Source organism: Rhinoderma darwinii, chromosome 5 (assembly GCF_050947455.1).
Source record: "Rhinoderma darwinii isolate aRhiDar2 chromosome 5, aRhiDar2.hap1, whole genome shotgun sequence".
In the NCBI taxonomy this organism is placed as follows: Eukaryota; Metazoa; Chordata; class Amphibia; order Anura; family Rhinodermatidae; genus Rhinoderma; species Rhinoderma darwinii.
Window position 1 is genome coordinate 63,719,792 of NC_134691.1, and position 18,105 is coordinate 63,737,896.

The 18,105-nt window shown below is 46.1% G+C and overlaps 1 protein-coding gene across 1 annotated transcript in view; it reads right to left on the reverse strand.

Moving 5' to 3' along the window:
• Window positions 1–13,059, reverse strand: part of LOC142652465 (uncharacterized) — an 85,247-nt gene extending 72,188 nt beyond the window's left edge. Inside the window, exons 1-2 of the mRNA XM_075828103.1 lie at window positions 13,006–13,059; window positions 11,949–12,029 (exon numbers count right to left, since the gene is read on the reverse strand). Coding sequence (XP_075684218.1) covers window positions 11,949–12,029; window positions 13,006–13,059 — 135 coding nt within the window. The remainder of the gene's footprint in view (window positions 1–11,948; window positions 12,030–13,005) is intronic.
• Window positions 13,060–18,105: the final 5,046 nt, after the last annotated feature.

Here is an 18,105-nt window from a genome sequence, read left to right on the forward strand (position 1 = left end):
GACTGTCCAGTCTCTTTTTTTAATGTGCTGCTACTACTGCTACTACTGCTTGCACCCTTGCTGTCTGTGTTGGCTACCTCGACTACTACCACCAATACACCTCCACTGCCGCCCGTCTGCTACAAGCAGGCCTGAGGCCTGCCCCACCACAGGGCTTTGCCCTCCTCTGACTGTCCAGTCTCTTTTTTTAATGTGCTGCTACTACTGCTACTACTGCTTGCACCCTTGCTGTCTGTGTTGGCTACCTCGGCTACTACCAGTCTACCACCAATACACCTCCACTGCCGCCCGTCTGCTACAAGCAGGCCTGAGGCCTGCCCCACCACAGGGCTTTGTCCTCCTGTGACTGTCCAGTCTCTCTTTTTTTTAATGTGCTGCTACTACTGCTACTACTGCTTGCACCCTTGCTGTCTGTGTTGGCTACCTCTAATACCACCAATACACCTACACTGCCGCCCGTCTGCTACAAGCAGGCCTACCCCACCACAGGGCTATGTCCTGTGACTGTCGTCCAGTCTCTTTTTTTAATGTGCTGCTGCTACTACCAGTCCTACCACCCTTGCTGTCTGTGTTGGCTAGTCTACCTCTACTACCACCAATACACCTCCACTGCCGTCTGCTACAAGCAGGCCTGAGGCCTGCCCCACCACAGGGCTTTGCCCTCCTCTGACTGTCCAGTCTCTTTTTTTAATGTGCTGCTACTACTGCTACTACTGCTTGCACCCTTGCTGTCTGTGTTGGCTACCTCGGCTACTACCAGTCTACCACCAATACACCTCCACTGCCGCCCGTCTGCTACAAGCAGGCCTGAGGCCTGCCCCACCACAGGGCTTTGTCCTCCTGTGACTGTCCAGTCTCTCTTTTTTTTAATGTGCTGCTACTACTGCTACTACTGCTTGCACCCTTGCTGTCTGTGTTGGCTACCTCTAATACCACCAATACACCTACACTGCCGCCCGTCTGCTACAAGCAGGCCTACCCCACCACAGGGCTATGTCCTGTGACTGTCGTCCAGTCTCTTTTTTTAATGTGCTGCTGCTACTACCAGTCCTACCACCCTTGCTGTCTGTGTTGGCTAGTCTACCTCTACTACCACCAATACACCTCCACTGCCGTCTGCTACAAGCAGGCCTGAGGCCTGCCCCACCACAGGGCTTTGCCCTCCTCTGACTGTCCAGTCTCTTTTTTTAATGTGCTGCTACTACTGCTACTACTGCTTGCACCCTTGCTGTCTGTGTTGGCTACCTCGGCTACTACCAGTCTACCACCAATACACCTCCACTGCCGCCCGTCTGCTACAAGCAGGCCTGAGGCCTGCCCCACCACAGGGCTTTGTCCTCCTGTGACTGTCCAGTCTCTCTTTTTTTTAATGTGCTGCTACTACTGCTACTACTGCTTGCACCCTTGCTGTCTGTGTTGGCTACCTCTAATACCACCAATACACCTACACTGCCGCCCGTCTGCTACAAGCAGGCCTACCCCACCACAGGGCTATGTCCTGTGACTGTCGTCCAGTCTCTTTTTTTAATGTGCTGCTGCTACTACCAGTCCTACCACCCTTGCTGTCTGTGTTGGCTAGTCTACCTCTACTACCACCAATACACCTCCACTGCCGTCTGCTACAAGCAGGCCTGAGGCCTGCCCCACCACAGGGCTTTGCCCTCCTCTGACTGTCCAGTCTCTTTTTTTAATGTGCTGCTACTACTGCTACTACTGCTTGCACCCTTGCTGTCTGTGTTGGCTACCTCGACTACTACCACCAATACACCTCCACTGCCGCCCGTCTGCTACAAGCAGGCCTGAGGCCTGCCCCACCACAGGGCTTTGTCCTCCTCTGACTGTCCAGTCTCTTTTTTTAATGTGCTGCTACTACTGCTACTACTGCTTGCACCCTTGCTGTCTGTGTTGGCTACCTCGACTACTACCACCAATACACCTCCACTGCCGCCCGTCTGCTACAAGCAGGCCTGAGGCCTGCCCCACCACAGGGCTTTGCCCTCCTCTGACTGTCCAGTCTCTTTTTTTAATGTGCTGCTACTACTGCTACTACTGCTTGCACCCTTGCTGTCTGTGTTGGCTACCTCGACTACTACCACCAATACACCTCCACTGCCGCCCGTCTGCTACAAGCAGGCCTGAGGCCTGCCCCACCACAGGGCTTTGCCCTCCTCTGACTGTCCAGTCTCTTTTTTTAATGTGCTGCTACTACTGCTACTACTGCTTGCACCCTTGCTGTCTGTGTTGGCTACCTCGACTACTACCACCAATACACCTCCACTGCCGCCCGTCTGCTACAAGCAGGCCTGAGGCCTGCCCCACCACAGGGCTTTGCCCTCCTCTGACTGTCCAGTCTCTTTTTTTAATGTGCTGCTACTACTGCTACTACTGCTTGCACCCTTGCTGTCTGTGTTGGCTACCTCGGCTACTACCAGTCTACCACCAATACACCTCCACTGCCGCCCGTCTGCTACAAGCAGGCCTGAGGCCTGCCCCACCACAGGGCTTTGTCCTCCTGTGACTGTCCAGTCTCTCTTTTTTTTAATGTGCTGCTACTACTGCTACTACTGCTTGCACCCTTGCTGTCTGTGTTGGCTACCTCTAATACCACCAATACACCTACACTGCCGCCCGTCTGCTACAAGCAGGCCTACCCCACCACAGGGCTATGTCCTGTGACTGTCGTCCAGTCTCTTTTTTTAATGTGCTGCTGCTACTACCAGTCCTACCACCCTTGCTGTCTGTGTTGGCTAGTCTACCTCTACTACCACCAATACACCTCCACTGCCGTCTGCTACAAGCAGGCCTGAGGCCTGCCCCACCACAGGGCTTTGCCCTCCTCTGACTGTCCAGTCTCTTTTTTTAATGTGCTGCTACTACTGCTACTACTGCTTGCACCCTTGCTGTCTGTGTTGGCTACCTCGACTACTACCACCAATACACCTCCACTGCCGCCCGTCTGCTACAAGCAGGCCTGAGGCCTGCCCCACCACAGGGCTTTGTCCTCCTCTGACTGTCCAGTCTCTTTTTTTAATGTGCTGCTACTACTGCTACTACTGCTTGCACCCTTGCTGTCTGTGTTGGCTACCTCGACTACTACCACCAATAAACCTCCACTGCCGCCCGTCTGCTACAAGCAGGCCTGCCCCACCACAGGGCTTTGTCCTGTGACTGTCGTCCAGTGTCTTTTAATGTGCTGCTACTACTCACCCTTGCCAATAAAAAGGGTCAATTTTTGGAGGGCTTGTGAAAAGCCATTGCTTGTTGCTTTTACATCCATGTATGGAAGAACCCCGGCAGGCATCTGCCAATAAAAAGGGTCAATTTTTGGAGGGCTTGTGAAAAGCCATTGCTTGTTGCTTTAATGCTTTTACATCCATGTATGGAAGAACCCCGGCAGGCATCTGCCAATAAAAAGGGTCAATTTTTGGAGGGCTTGTGAAAAGCCATTGCTTGTTGCTTTAATGCTTTTACATCAATGTATGGAAGAACCCCGGCAGGCATCTGCCAATAAAAAGGGTCAATTTTTGGAGGGCTTGTGAAAAGCCATTGCTTGTTGCTTTAATGCTTTTACATCCATGTATGGAAGAACCCCGGCAGGCATCTGCCAATAAAAAGGGTCAATTTTTGGAGGGCTTGTGAAAAGCCATTGCTTGTTGCTTTAATGCTTTTACATCCATGTATGGAAGAACCCCGGCAGGCATCTGCCAATAAAAAGGGTCAATTTTTGGAGGGCTTGTGAAAAGCCATTGCTTGTTGCTTTAATGCTATTACATCCATGTATGGAAGAACCCCGGCAGGCATCTGCCAATAAAAAGGGTCAATTTTTGGAGGGCTTGTGAAAAGCCATTGCTTGTTGCTTTAATGCTTTTACATCCATGTATGGAAGAACCCCGGCAGGCATCTGCCAATAAAAAGGGTCAATTTTTGGAGGGCTTGTCAAAAGCCATTGCTTGTTGCTTTTACATCAATGTATGGAAGAACCCCGGCAGGCATCTGCCAATAAAAAGGGTCAATTTTTGGAGGGCTTGTGAAAAGCCATTGCTTGTTGCTTTTACATCCATGTATGGAAGAACCTCGGCAGGCATCTGCCAATAAAAAGGGTCAATTTTTGGAGGGCTTGTGAAAAGCCATTGCTTGTTGCTTTTACATCCATGTATGGATGAACCCCGGCAGGCATCTGCCAATAAAAAGGGTCAATTTTTGGAGGGCTTGTCAAAAGCCATTGCTTCTTCTTTTACCACCTTATATGTATGAACCCTGGCAGGCATCAGCCGCCTAAAATGGTAAATTTTTGTACCTTTTTTAACAATGCATTAAGCATACAACATGCACAAGTGCAGTGGTTTCTGTTAGTTATCTCCGTGTCCCATCCGTTTTCCTAGAGCCATACATGTTGGCGTAACTTTGACACCAACTTTGCATTAAAGACAGCTCAAAAGTACTTGGATACACTCATGGGTGACCTAAGAGTGTTATACAGGGCTTCTAGGGCTTTAAAACAGTGTTATACACGATTTTTAGGGGCTTTCTTGTATTACAGGTTCGGTCAGAACTAGTTCGGTCCGAATCGAACTTTTGCACGAAATTCGGCGAACTTGCCGAACCGAACTTTTCATAAGTTCGCTCATCTCTACTCATGATCAACGTGTAATACCCTCTTTTTATTCTTTTTCAGAGTAACCACTTTGTTTAAAGTGGGCAGAGAGATCTCGAGCTTCCTTTTTAAAGTCAGACAGAGGAGCAGTTTATATGCGGCTTTTTCCGGAAAGCCGATGTATTGTAGTACGGGTTCATAGACTTTCTTTTGATTCCGTACACTGATACATTTATTTCCGGAAAAAGCCGAAAAGACACAAACCGGCTGAGCGCCCACACGAGTGCTTCAGCTGCTTCGTTCTAGCGATTGGTGGGGGTCTCAGTGCACCAAACTTCTGACATGTCACTATTACATGTCAGAAGTTTGTCAAACGTTTAGCTACACTTTAAGCTCAACAGCCACCTCTTTTTTGAGGTTAGAGTTTAATTTTTCGAACCCCGGATGAGATATAAAATCGAAATTCAGGACACTTTGTGTAATTTCTTGATCAAGTACTTTTAATTGGTCACGTTCCTCCTCAATAATCAGCACCATGAGACGCTTGATGTGGCTAAAGCTCTCATCGTCCCATTTTTTCATAAAATTATCATTGCGTAAGTGGTTAGCCGGGAGGGTATGTCAACGTAATCCCCTCGGGGCTAAATCTGAATTTAAATATGTATCCAGACTTTTGATATCCCATTTCCTACGTAGATGGCTAAATATTAACCTCTGATGGTTTTTAAAGAGTCCAAATAAGTCACGAGTAGATTCCTCATAAAATTGATTTAATTGACGATTTAACAAAGCTGAAATTTCAGCATCAACAGTAGTGTCTAGTACATATGTGTAACGACGGGGGTAGGGAAACGAACAAGTAAGCCCTAATCTACCCGCCACTCTGTCCCTGCCTACTTGCAACGACCCGCCCTAGGCTACGGTGTACAACTGGGTGGCAGTCCCTACGCTCAGTAAGTGCACGAGACAAACATACAAGGGAATACAAAGCAAAGGGAAAGGGGCAGTTGCCCACGGCAACACCGTGAGCAACCAGAGTGGTGAACGAGCCAAGTCAAACCAGGAGAGCACGAGGTACCAAACGCAGAGCAGGAGAGTAGTCAGTAAGCCAGGGTCAGTATGGAGCAGGATCAAATAGTTATGAGTTGTAGCCAGGAAACCACACGACAAGAATCACAAGCAAAGGAGGAACAGGAAAGGCAGGTATAAATAGACAGAGGGCGGGAGCTAGCTCCGTCTGGCCAGGCTGCGATAGGCTCTCCCACTCCTAAGCCTGCCATCCTGAGTGGTGGAAGATGGAGTCAGTCTCAGAGACGTAGATTCAGGTGCAGACTGATTACCTATGGGAGTTAACCCCGAAGCTGTGCCTGGCAGATCCTTTACAGTACCCCTCCTTTTATGAGGGGCCACCGGACCCTTTCTAAATGGACCTGTTTTACTGGGGAAACGAAGGTGGAACTTCCTGACCAATACCCCAGCGTGAACATCCCGGGCGGGTACCCAAGTCCTCTCCTCAGGCCCGTATCCTCTCCAATGGACCAGGTACTGGAGGGAGCCTTGGACCATCTTGCTGTCCACAATCTTGGCCACCTCGAATTCCACCCCCTCAGGGGTGAGAACGGGAACAGGAGGTTTCCTCAAGGGAGCCAAGGACGGGGAGCAGTGTTTAAGGAGGGAGGCATGAAACACGTCGTGTATACAAAAAGATGGGGGTAACTCCAGCCGGAAGGAGACAGGATTGAGGACTTCAATTACCTTATACGGCCCAATAAACCGGGGAGCAAACTTCTTGAACGGGACCTTAAGGCGCAAGTTCCTAGACGATAACCACACCAGATCCCCGACCATAAACAAGTGGTTAGCAGAACGTTTTCTATCAGCCTGAGTTTTTTGTACGCTCTGGGACGCCTCTAGGTTCTTCTGAACCTGGGCCAAATCTGTGCACAGTTCCCGATGAACGACCTCTACCTCGGGATTGTTGGAACTACTAGGTGAAACGGTGGAGAACCGTGGATTAAACCCAAAATTACAGAAAAAGGGGGAGACCCCTGACGAGTTACTGACCCGGTTATTAAGGGAAAATTTGGCGAGGGGAATGAATGAGACCCAATCATATTGACAGTCAGAGATAAAACACCTTAAATATTGTTCTAGAGATTGATTAGTCCTCTCAGTTTGGCCATTGGTTTCAGGATGGAAGGCAGAGGAGAAGGACAGATCAATCTCCAACTTTTTACAGAAGGCTCTCCAAAACAAAGAAACAAATTGTACCCCTCTGTCCGAAACAATATTGACAGGGACCCCATGGAGACGCAGGATGTGTTTGACAAACACGGTAGCTAACGTCTTGGCGTTGGGTAGTTTCTTGAGGGGCACAAAGTGGCACATCTTACTGAAGCGGTCTACTACCACCCACACCACGGACTTGCCTTGGGATGGAGGCAAATCGGTGATAAAATCCATGGAGATATGTGTCCAAGGTCTCTGGGGAATGGGCAACGAACGTAGTAAGCCCGCTGGTCGGGACCTGGGAGTCTTGGACCTAGCACAAACCTCACAAGCGGCGACGTAGGCCTTAACGTCTTTAGGCAACCCAGGCCACCTATAGTTTCTGGCAATGAGGTGTTTGGTACCCAGGATGCCTGGATGACCAGATAGTGCGGAGTCATGATTTTCCCTAAGTACCCTTAGCCGGTATTGCAGGGGAACAAACAGCTTGTCCTCAGGAAGGTTCCCGGGAGCTGAACCTTGATCAGCCGCAATTTCAGAGACTAAATCAGAATCAATAGAAGAAATGATTATACCGGGAGGCAAAATACAAGCAGGATCTTCCTCCGAAGGAGGGCTGGCCATGAAGCTACGCGACAGTGCATTGGCCTTAATATTTTTAGACCCAGCCCTATAGGTAACCAAAAAGTTGAATCTGGTAAAAAATAGCGCCCATCGAGCTTGTCTCGGATTTACCCTCGGGGCAGATTCTAGGAAAACCAGATTCTTGTGGTCGCTAAGGACCGTTACCTGGTGCCTAGCCCCCTCCAGGAAGTGGCGCCACTCTTCAAATGCCCATTTAATGGCTAAGAGTTCGCGGTTGCCAATATCATAGTTACTCTCAGTGGGCGAAAACTTCCTGGAGAAGTAGGCACAGGGGCGGAGATGGATGAGGGACCAGGTACCCTGGGACAAGACAGCCCCCACCCCCACCTCGGATGCGTCAACTTCCATGATAAATGGCTCCATTTGGTTGGGCTGAACCAGCACCGGGGCCGAGATAAAGCACTTCTTAAGGACCTCAAAAGCCTGGACAGCCTCAGGAGGCCAGTGGAGGAGATCAGCACCTTTGCGAGTGAGGTCCGTAAGAGGCTTAGCGATGACCGAGAACTTAGCAATAAATCTCCTGTAATAATTAGCGAACCCCAAAAAACACTGTAACGCCTTCAGGGAGGCAGGTTGGACCCATTCCGCCACAGCCTGAACCTTGGCGGGGTCCATGCGGAATTCATGAGGAGTGAGGATTTGACCCAAAAATGGTATCTCCTGTACCCCAAACACACATTTTTCGGTTTTTGCAAACAGTTTGTTTTCCCGAAGGACCTGGAGCACCTTCCTGACATGCTCAATGTGGGAGGACCAGTCCTTGGAAAACACCAGTATGTCATCAAGGTACACTACAAGAAATATCCCCAGGTAATCTCTCAAAATCTCATTTATGAAATTCTGGAAGACCGCCGGAGCATTACACAACCCAAAGGGCATGACGAGGTATTCGAAATGACCTTCGGGCGTGTTAAACGCAGTCTTCCACTCATCCCCCACTTTTATGCGGATAAGGTTATACGCCCCCCGTAGATCAAACTTAGAGAACCATTGGGCCCCCTGAACCTGATTAAAGAGATCAGGAATCAAAGGAAGGGGATAGTGGTTCCTTACAGTGACCTTATTCAGGTTACGGTAGTCAATGCATGGCCTAAGACCACCGTCCTTCTTCCCTACGAAGAAGAAGCCAGCACCTACCGGAGAAGTAGAGGGGCGAATGTAACGCTTGGCCAGGCATTCCTGGATATACTCTCTCATGGCTTCACGTTCGGGACAAGAAAGATTAAATATCCTACCCTTAGGTAGCTTAGCTCCTGGTACCAATTCGATAGCGCAATCGTATTCTCTATGAGGAGGTAACACTTCGGAGGCCTCCTTAGAGAAAACATCAGCGAAGTCCTGAACAAACTCAGGTAGCGTGTTCACCTCCTCAGGGGGAGAAATAGAATTAACAGAAAAACATGACGTCAAACATTCATTACCCCATTTGGTAAGCTCCCCAGTATTCCATTCAAACGTGGGATTATGCAACTGCAACCAGGGAAGGCCTAAAACCAAATCGGACGATAATCCCTGCATCAACAGTACAGAGCACTGCTCCAAATGCATGGAGCCAACAAGGAGGGGTATGCTGTGTAAAATAACCATTAGCAAGAGGAGTGGAGTCGATACCCACTACCGGGACAGGTTTAGGCAAATCAATCAAAGGCATAGCAAGAGACATAGCAAATTCCACAGACATGATATTAGCAGAGGACCCTGAATCCACGAAGGCACTGCTGGTAGCAGACCTACCACCAAAAGAGACCTGAAAGGGAAGCAAGATCTTATTACGTTTCATATTTACGGGAAATACCTGTGCGCCCAAGTGACCTCCCCGATGATCACTTAGGCGCGGAAGTTCTCCGGCTGCATTCTTACGCTTAGGACAGTTGTTCACTTGATGCTTGTCATCCCCACAGTAGAAGCAGAGACCATTCTTCCTGCGGAAATCTCTACGTTGTTGGGGGGACACGGAGGCCCCGAGTTGCATAGGTACCTCTGAGTCTTCCGGGGAGGAACGAAGCAACGGAACCTCAGGAGGCATCATGGGGGAGTCGGAGGAGAAAACACATAAACGTTCAAGTTGTCATTCCCTGAGACGTCGGTCAAGTCGTACCGCTAAAGCCATAACCTGGTCTAGGGAGTCAGAAGAGGGATAGCTAACTAGCAGGTCTTTCAGGGCATTCGACAGACCCAACCTAAACTGGCACCTTAAGGCAGGGTCATTCCACCGAGAAGCTACGCACCACTGCCTAAAGTCAGAACAATACTCCTCAACAGGTCTCTTACCCTGACGTAAGGTCACCAGCTGACTCTCGGCAAAGGCAGTCCTGTCAGTCTCGTCATAAATGAGTCCGAGAGCAGAAAAGAAACGATCAACGAAGGAAAGTTCAGGGGCGTCAGGAGCCAAGGAGAAGGCCCACTCTTGGGGCCCTTCCTGGAGCCGGGACATAATTATACCCACCCGCTGGTTCTCAGAACCTGAGGAATGAGGCTTTAAGCGAAAGTAAAGCCTACAACTCTCCCGAAAGGAGAGAAAAGCCCTCCGGTCCCCTCAGAACCGGTCGGGCAACTTGAGGTGGGGTTCAGGAGGTGAGGTGAGGGGAACTACCAAGGTAGCATCAGGCTGGTTGTCCCTCTGAGCCAGGGCCTGGACCTGTAGGGAGAGACCCTGCATTTGCTGAGCCAGGGTCTCAAGGGGGTCCATAGTGATGTCAGGGACCAGGGTAGACTAGGTATGGGCTTGTGACTATGTAACGACGGGGGTAGGGAAACGAACAAGTGAGCAATAATCTACCCGCCACTCTGTCCCTGCCTACTTGCAACGACCCGCCCTAGGCGACGGGGTACAACTGGGCGGCGGTCCCTACGCTCAGTAAGTGCACGAGACAAACATACAAGGGAATACAAAGCAAAGGGAAAGGGGCAGTTGCCCACGGCAACACCGTGAGCAACCAGAGTGGTGAACGAGCCAAGTCAAACCAGGAGAGCACAAGGTACCAAACGCAGAGCAGGAGAGTAGTCAGTAAGCCAGGGTCAGTATGGAGCAGGATCAAATAGTTAGGAGTTGTAGCTGGGCCAGGAAACCACACAAAAAGAATCACAAGCAAAGGAGGAACAGGAAAGGCAGGTATAAATAGACATGGGGCGGGAGCTAGCTCCGTCTGGCCAGGCTGCGATAGGCTCTCCCACTCCTAAGCCTGCCATCCTGAGTGGTGGAAGATGGAGTCAGTCTCAGAGCCGTAGATTCAGGTGCAGACTGATTACCTATGGGAGTTAACCCCGAAGCTGTGCCTGGCAGATCCTTTACAATATGCCATCATAAAAAAAAGAGATAAAAAAAAAGAGGAGGGAAGAAAAAAGGGGGAAGGGAAAACATGTGGAATAGAACACCCAATGGGAGTGAGAAAACGAATACAGGATTACCACGATGTCAAAATAATATCATCATCAAAAAAAGAGATCACAACAGATGGTACAAAAGCACCAAAATGTAATAATAGAAGAACAACCAAAGAAAACTAAAGGATCTCTAACAGTAAGGCTGAGTTCACACGTTGCGGATTTGTTGCAGATTTTATTGCGGTTTTGACGCAGATCCCACCCTTTTGCATTGCAAAGTGTAAAATCTGCGCTGAAAATCTGCGTCAAATCCGCGACGTGTGAACTCAGCCTAAGCCACAGTACAGTACAAATAATATGGTGCCACCAGGACAAATATATCCACAAAAAGAGAAAACCAAAAGAACAAACCTGGTAATTGAAGGGCACTCGACTCATGGAATATAAAAATAACAAAATTGTAATTAATATAAAAAATTTTTTTTAAAATAACCGCATCACAGGTAGTCCTATATAGCAGTAAGGCAAAAACACACCCAAGGATACATGTGACCTATGTCATAAAGATTACAAACACAGCCAGTAATAAAATCCAAAGTGTTACAATATAAAGATCAATAAACAATTGAAAATAATTAACAAGAATGTCCACGTTCACATCATTGTTCGGTTTCCGTTGATGGGTTCCGTCAAACCTTTCCGTGGGAGGAACCCATCAACAGAAAGGCAAACGGAAACCATAGCTTCCGTTTGCATTACCATTGATTTCAAATGGTAAAATGAATAAATTCTTAAAATAAAACATATAAGCAATTATCATCAATGAGCAATGCAGTATCCATGAGTGCAGTCTAAGGAGGACCCCTGGATTAGCTCTGTAGTTAACAACATTTACAAAATTTGGGATCTGATAAATAATAATTGCATTTATCCTTGTGCATGTTAGTTTAATGTATGAAATAAAAGAAATACATTGTATGACTGGTTATTTTGTGCTACTATGTATTGTAAAAGAGATCCCCATTGTGTGTCAGTGAGGGCTGGCACATAGTTTTCTTCTCTCCCAGGCAAAAGAGAAGCGGCCTCCTGATGGTCCAAATAATAACCAGCCAACTGTTATTTAATTGTCTGTGTGACACATAATAACAGAATTTACCGCCTGCTTTATAGCCGGACCATACCGCAGGTTCTTTATTATCTGAGGATCAAGCAGAAACTCTTCTCTGTGTGATGCCAGCTGTGCAAAACAAGGTAGAGAAAAAAAGAACCGTAAATATAGTCACCCTTCAGTACTTGTCATGCAAACCTAGTTATTACATGAAGCTCCTGCCAAGGGCCACGTAAAAAATATTGTACAAGGGAACTGTTTAATGAGCAATTTATTTTTAAAACTAATGCAGAATAGATAAAATCCAATGTTAAAAGGTATGTAAACCTTCGAAAGCGATTTTTTTTAAATAAAAAGGTTAGTCAGTGTATTTTGTGCAACTTTATAATTAGTTTTTGTTTCAATTTCTTTTTACTTTTTGAGATACAGCTGCTCTGTTTCCTGTATTCAGAGCAGCTGTATTGTGTGCCAAGACCTGAATCCATCAGGTTAGCGGGACTGCGTGTCTGAACTTAGACGTGATCGGTATCAGCTTGATCCTGCGTGTCAGAGACATGCAGAACCCGCTGAAACTGAACCCGTCAGTCCCGTGGACCTGATGGGTACAGGATTCCGCATAAGATACAGCTGCTCTGTATATAGGATACAAAGTATCTAAAAAAGCAAAATTTTTTTAATAAAAACTAATTAGAAAATTGCACAAAACAATCGCTTTCAAAGGTGTACCTAGCCTTTAAAGGGAGCATATCATCAATAAAAAAAACCCTATTCATATGTCCTATACGGGCATATCATTGTCATAGAGAGGAATCCCCTCAAGCCTGAAAGGAGAGATTCTAACAATGTGTGGCTCTCGCTCTTGTGAATTGAGGTTATTGCAATGAGATGATGGCATGGTGTCATGATATATGTATTCTGATCCAGGGGCGGACATATCTCCAACTTGTGTAGCTGCACTGGAGCCCTGTAGGCAAGGGGATGCACTTAAGGCCTGGTTCCCACGGGTCAGATACGCTGCGTAAAAACTGTGCAGCGTATCCGACCTGGAACCCGCAGCACATTCCGTCTGAAAAACCGCACCACATTATGGCGCGTTTATACTTACCCCTCCCTCTCTTCTGCACTTAGTCCGACCTCGTAAGATGATGTTGCAGGCCATGTCACGCTGCAGCCTGTGATTGGCTGCAGCGTCACTTGGCCCTCAATGTCATCCCAGGAGGCGGGTCTGCAGAAAGAAGAAGAGAGTTCTGGGTAAGTATGATTCTTTTTTTTTTTTTCTCGAGTTGCGATTTTTGCGGTGGAATTGCTGCGATTCCGCTGCAAAAGTCGAAACACTTGGTTTCTGTTGCAGATTTTGCATCCCCATTGAATTCATTGGGGAAAACCCGCAACAGAAAATCAACAAAAACGCAGCATAAATTGACATGCTGCGGATTTAAATTCCCCACTGCCGGTCAATTTATTAACGTTTCCGCTGCGTGGGCATGAGATTTTCTACATCTCATCCCCTTTGCTGCTACTGTAAATGCTGCGTTACTTCCGCACACAATTCCGTTGTGGAAATTCTGCAGCGTTTATGCTACGTGGGAACCCGGCCTAAGGTTGATTTCACAAACATCAATGCCTGCATTTAAAAAAATATATATAACAGTGTTTTTTATTAAGTTTTTTGTGGCGTTTTGGTGGCTTTTTCGTTTAGTGAAATTTTATACTTGTTTTTTTCTGGCGTTGAAATCCTACAGAGAAGTCTATTGGAGGAAAAATGCAACACCCAGACAAAAAGGCAGTGTATGTCGTGCTTTTCATATTTTACTATAGACTTTAATGGAACATCAGGCTGCACAAAAAAATGCCTCACAAAATCTCAAATAAAAACGGCGAAAAACTCAGCAAAACACTGTGTGAGAAAACCAGTCCAAAATACAAATAATAGCACTCCTTGCTGCCTATTATATTGTATGCAAGGTATTGTGCCTAGGATTCTATGGCTCACAATTACTAGTGAGCTACTGGTGAGAGATTTTCTGGAGAGTAAGGGTATGTGCACACAACCTATTTTCAGACGTAATGGAGGCGTTTTACGCCTCGAATTATGCCAGAAAAGACGGCTCCGATACGTCTGCAAACATCTGCCCATCTGCAATGGGTTTTACGATGTTCTGTTCAGACGAGGTGTAATTTTACGCTTTGCTGTCAAAAGACGGCACATAAAATTACGCCCGCGTCAAAGAAGTGCAGGACACTTCTTGGAACGTATTTGGAGCAGTTTTTCATTGACTCCAATGAAGAACAGTTCCAATTACGTCCGTAACAGACGGCGCAAAAAATGCGAGTACTTGCAAAAACATCTGAAATTCAGGAGCTGTTTTCTACTGAATACAGCTCCGTAATTTCAGATGTATTTTGCGTTGCCGTGTGAACATACCCTAAAGATGGTGGTGGTCTACGACTAGCACATTAGCAGTTAGAAAACAAAGTGCCCATATACTGTTCTTGCACAGGGGGCCTCTGGTGTCTTTGTTCTGATCATGTCTTCTGGTAAAGAATTAAATTGTTATGGGTTTATCATATGAATCATTCCAGTTTATAAAGTGATCAATTTCGATGATAACATTACACTCGTAATTTTTTTGCAGCCACGTTTTTTGCAGCGTTTTTTGTCTGTGGCCTTTGAGGACTCCTTTTCTGCCTCCCATTGATTTCAATAGGTGGTCAGAGGCGGAACCGTGGCAAGAAAGGACATGCCGCTTTTTTTTTCGCGCGAGCAGCTAAAAGCCACCCGGGAAAAAAAAGCCTCTGCCTCCCAACGTCAGTAGGCGCCGTGGAAAATGGGACAAATTAAAGTGAAGCTAAACGTTGACTATGACATGTCAGAAGTTTGGATTGGTGGGGGTCCGAGCACGGAGACCCCCACCAATCGCTAGAACGAAGCAGCTGAAGTGCTCGTGTGATCGTTCAGCCGCTTCGTGTCTGTTCGGCTTTTTCCGGAAATAAATGTATCGGTGTACGAACTCAATACAAATTGTATGAGCCCGTACACCGATACATCGACTTTCTGGAAAAAGCCGAACAGAAACTAAGCACTTCAGCTGCTTTGTTCTAGCGATTGATGGGGGTCTCAGTGCTCAGACCCCTACCAATCCAAACTTCTGACATGTCTCTCTGACATGTCAGAAGTTTGTCGAACGTTTAGCTACACTTTAACTAAATAAATACAATTATAAAAATTCTAGATTAGAGTTAGATTCAATTATCTAGACCAGTGGTTCTTAAACATTCTTTAGTGCAGTTTTTGGCTTCTAAATACAGAAGTGGACACAAAAAATAAGAGATGCATCTACTTTTCCTTAATTTTGGATCCACTATTCACTTGGGCTGAAAAAACTGCGTTGAAACTGCATCAACACTGCGTGTGTGATCCTGGCCTTAGGTTTACATATGAACCGCAGCCAGTCTTGCTGAGGAAGTAATAAAAAGCATTTCTGGAAGATGCTGGTATGAGACACGATATTCACACATGGCTTCTAAAATGTGTATGACAACATATTGGGTAGATGCCCAGGTGGAAAAGAAAGGACCCCTAGGAGAAGTATTATCTTAGTAGGCACACACTTCTGGTTGTAGGTGTTGGAGGGCAGTGGCGGATTAAGTAGACTATAGGCCCTGGGCTGTTATCCAAACTTGGTCCCCTCTTCTGCACCGCCGCCCTGCCGCGCCGTAACTATTTTTAACACTACCTTTTTGGGCAAGCATTAACAAATGGGTGTTACGATTCCCCTTGTCACAGGGCTGTGTCCCTACATACTGACAGTATCACACTGTGCAGGGACACATCCTCCTGACAAGGGGAATTGTCTATCAGTCCTGGACTGCAGAAAGACTTTTTGTGAAATGCAAGGATTTCCTATAATAAACATGTCAGGAGAGGTGACAGATTCTCTATAAATCTAGTGACTCACAGGTGACGACGTCTCAGATTCTAGTCGTTTTTTTCCTCTTTTCTTCTCTATCCAGTCCAGAGCTCATGACGACTTCTGCCGGCCATGACCCATTTCTGCAGAATGTTAGATGTCTTCGGCTCCTCACTTTTTCAACATTTCCACACTTATAAACGAAAATAAAATGATCATGGCGCCACATACTGTGCCCCTAAATATAACAGCACCAAACACTGCGCGCCTAAATGTAATAATACCATAAACTGTAAAACACCACATACACACAGCCCCCAGTACATAGTGCCACACACAGCCCCCTGTATATATCACACATCCCCCCTACAGCTAGCACCACACACATCCCCCCGTAGAGAGCGTTACACACAGCCCCCTATAGATAGCGCCACAGAGACCCCCCTGTAAAGAGCACAACACACACACTGCTGTGGATAGCGCCACACAGCCCCCCTTGTATGTAGTGCTACACAGCCCTCCCCCTTTGTACATAGTGTCACACAGCGCTCCCCCTTGTATATAGTGTCACACAGCGCTCGCCCTTTGTATATACAGGGACACACAGCGCTCCCCCCTTGCACATAGGGCCACTTAGCACTCCCCCTTGTATATAGGGCCACATAGCGCTCCCCCCTTGTATATGGTGCACACTGCTCCCCCTTTGTATATAGTGCCACACAGTGCTCCCCTCCCCCCTTATATATAGGGTCACACAGCACTTCCCCCCTTGTATATAGGGCTACACATCTGTATTTGTAGTCTTATTCTACAGTACTGTCATTTCTTGAAATAAATCATACATGTATATTTGGGATTGAAATGATCTGGATGGCCCTCCTGGTCTGCTCATCCTATTGTGTTTATTGTATGTATATGTGAATGTAATTTCTAAAAAGTCTTAGAGTTGAAAGATGTTTTCTTGAAGTAAATTATTTTCTACCATAAGCTATAGTAAACTGACGACATTGTTCAATGAATAAACTAAAATTCTGCATTCACTGTGATCACCTGTCAAAGAGATGCAGCAATCCTTATCTTGACTCTGATAACTTTATGCGGTGTGATAACTTCTCACTTAAAGAGGCTCTGTCACCAGTTTAATACTTCTCTATCTCCTACCTAATCTAAGGGTATGTTCACACGGGTTATTTTCAGCCGTAAACGTCCCGAAAAACGGCTGAAAAATCAGAAGCAGAACGCCTACAAACATCTGCCCATTGATTTCATAGGGAAATATGGCGTTCTGTTCTGATGGGGCGTTATTTTACGCCTCATTTTCAAATAACGGCGCATAGATAAAAACAAGTGCATGTCACTTCTTGAGCCGTTTTTGGAGCCATTTTTCATTGTTTCAATAGAAAAATAGCTGAAAAAACGGCCGTAAAAACCGCTAGTTGCTTAACCCCTTCAGGACCCAGCCTGTTCTGGCCTTCAGGACCCAGCCGATTTTTTCAAATCTGACATGTGTTACTTTATGTGGTAATAACGTTGAAATGCTTTTACCTATCCAAGCGATTCTGAGATTGTTTTCTCGTGACATGTTGTACTTTATGTTAGTGAAAAAATTTTGTTGATAATTTTGGTATTTATTTCTGAAAAACACCACAATTTAGAAAAAATTTGCAAAAATTTGCATTTTTCTAAATCTAAACGTATCTGCTTGTAAAACAGATAGTAAGACCACACAAAATAGTTACTAGTTAACATTTCCCCTATGTCTACTTTATGTTTGCATTGTTTTTTGAACGTCCTTTTAATTTTCTAGGACGTTACAAGGCTTAGAACTTTAGCAGCAATTTCTCATATTTTCAAGAAAATTTCAAAAGGCTATTTTTTCAGGGACCAGTTCAGTTCTGAGGTGGCTTTGAGGCTTATATATTAGAAAATCCCCAGAAGTCATCCCATTTTGAAAACTGCACCCCTCAAGGTATTCGAATCAGCATTCACAAAGTGTTTTAACCCTTTAGACGTTTCACAGGAATTAAAGCAAAGTAGAGTTGAAGTTTACAAATGTTATTTTTTTTGCCGAAATTCATTTCTAATACATTTTTTTTTTGTAACACAGAAGGTTTTACCAGAGAAATGCAACTCAATATTTATTGCCCAGATTCTGCAGTTTTTAGAAATATCCCACATGTGGCCCTAGTGTGATAATGTATAGACCTAAAAACGAACCAAAAATGGGACACAACCCTAAAGCAAGTAATGTACTCAAAAAATAAAAGTACAAAAAATCTTTATTAAATATAATA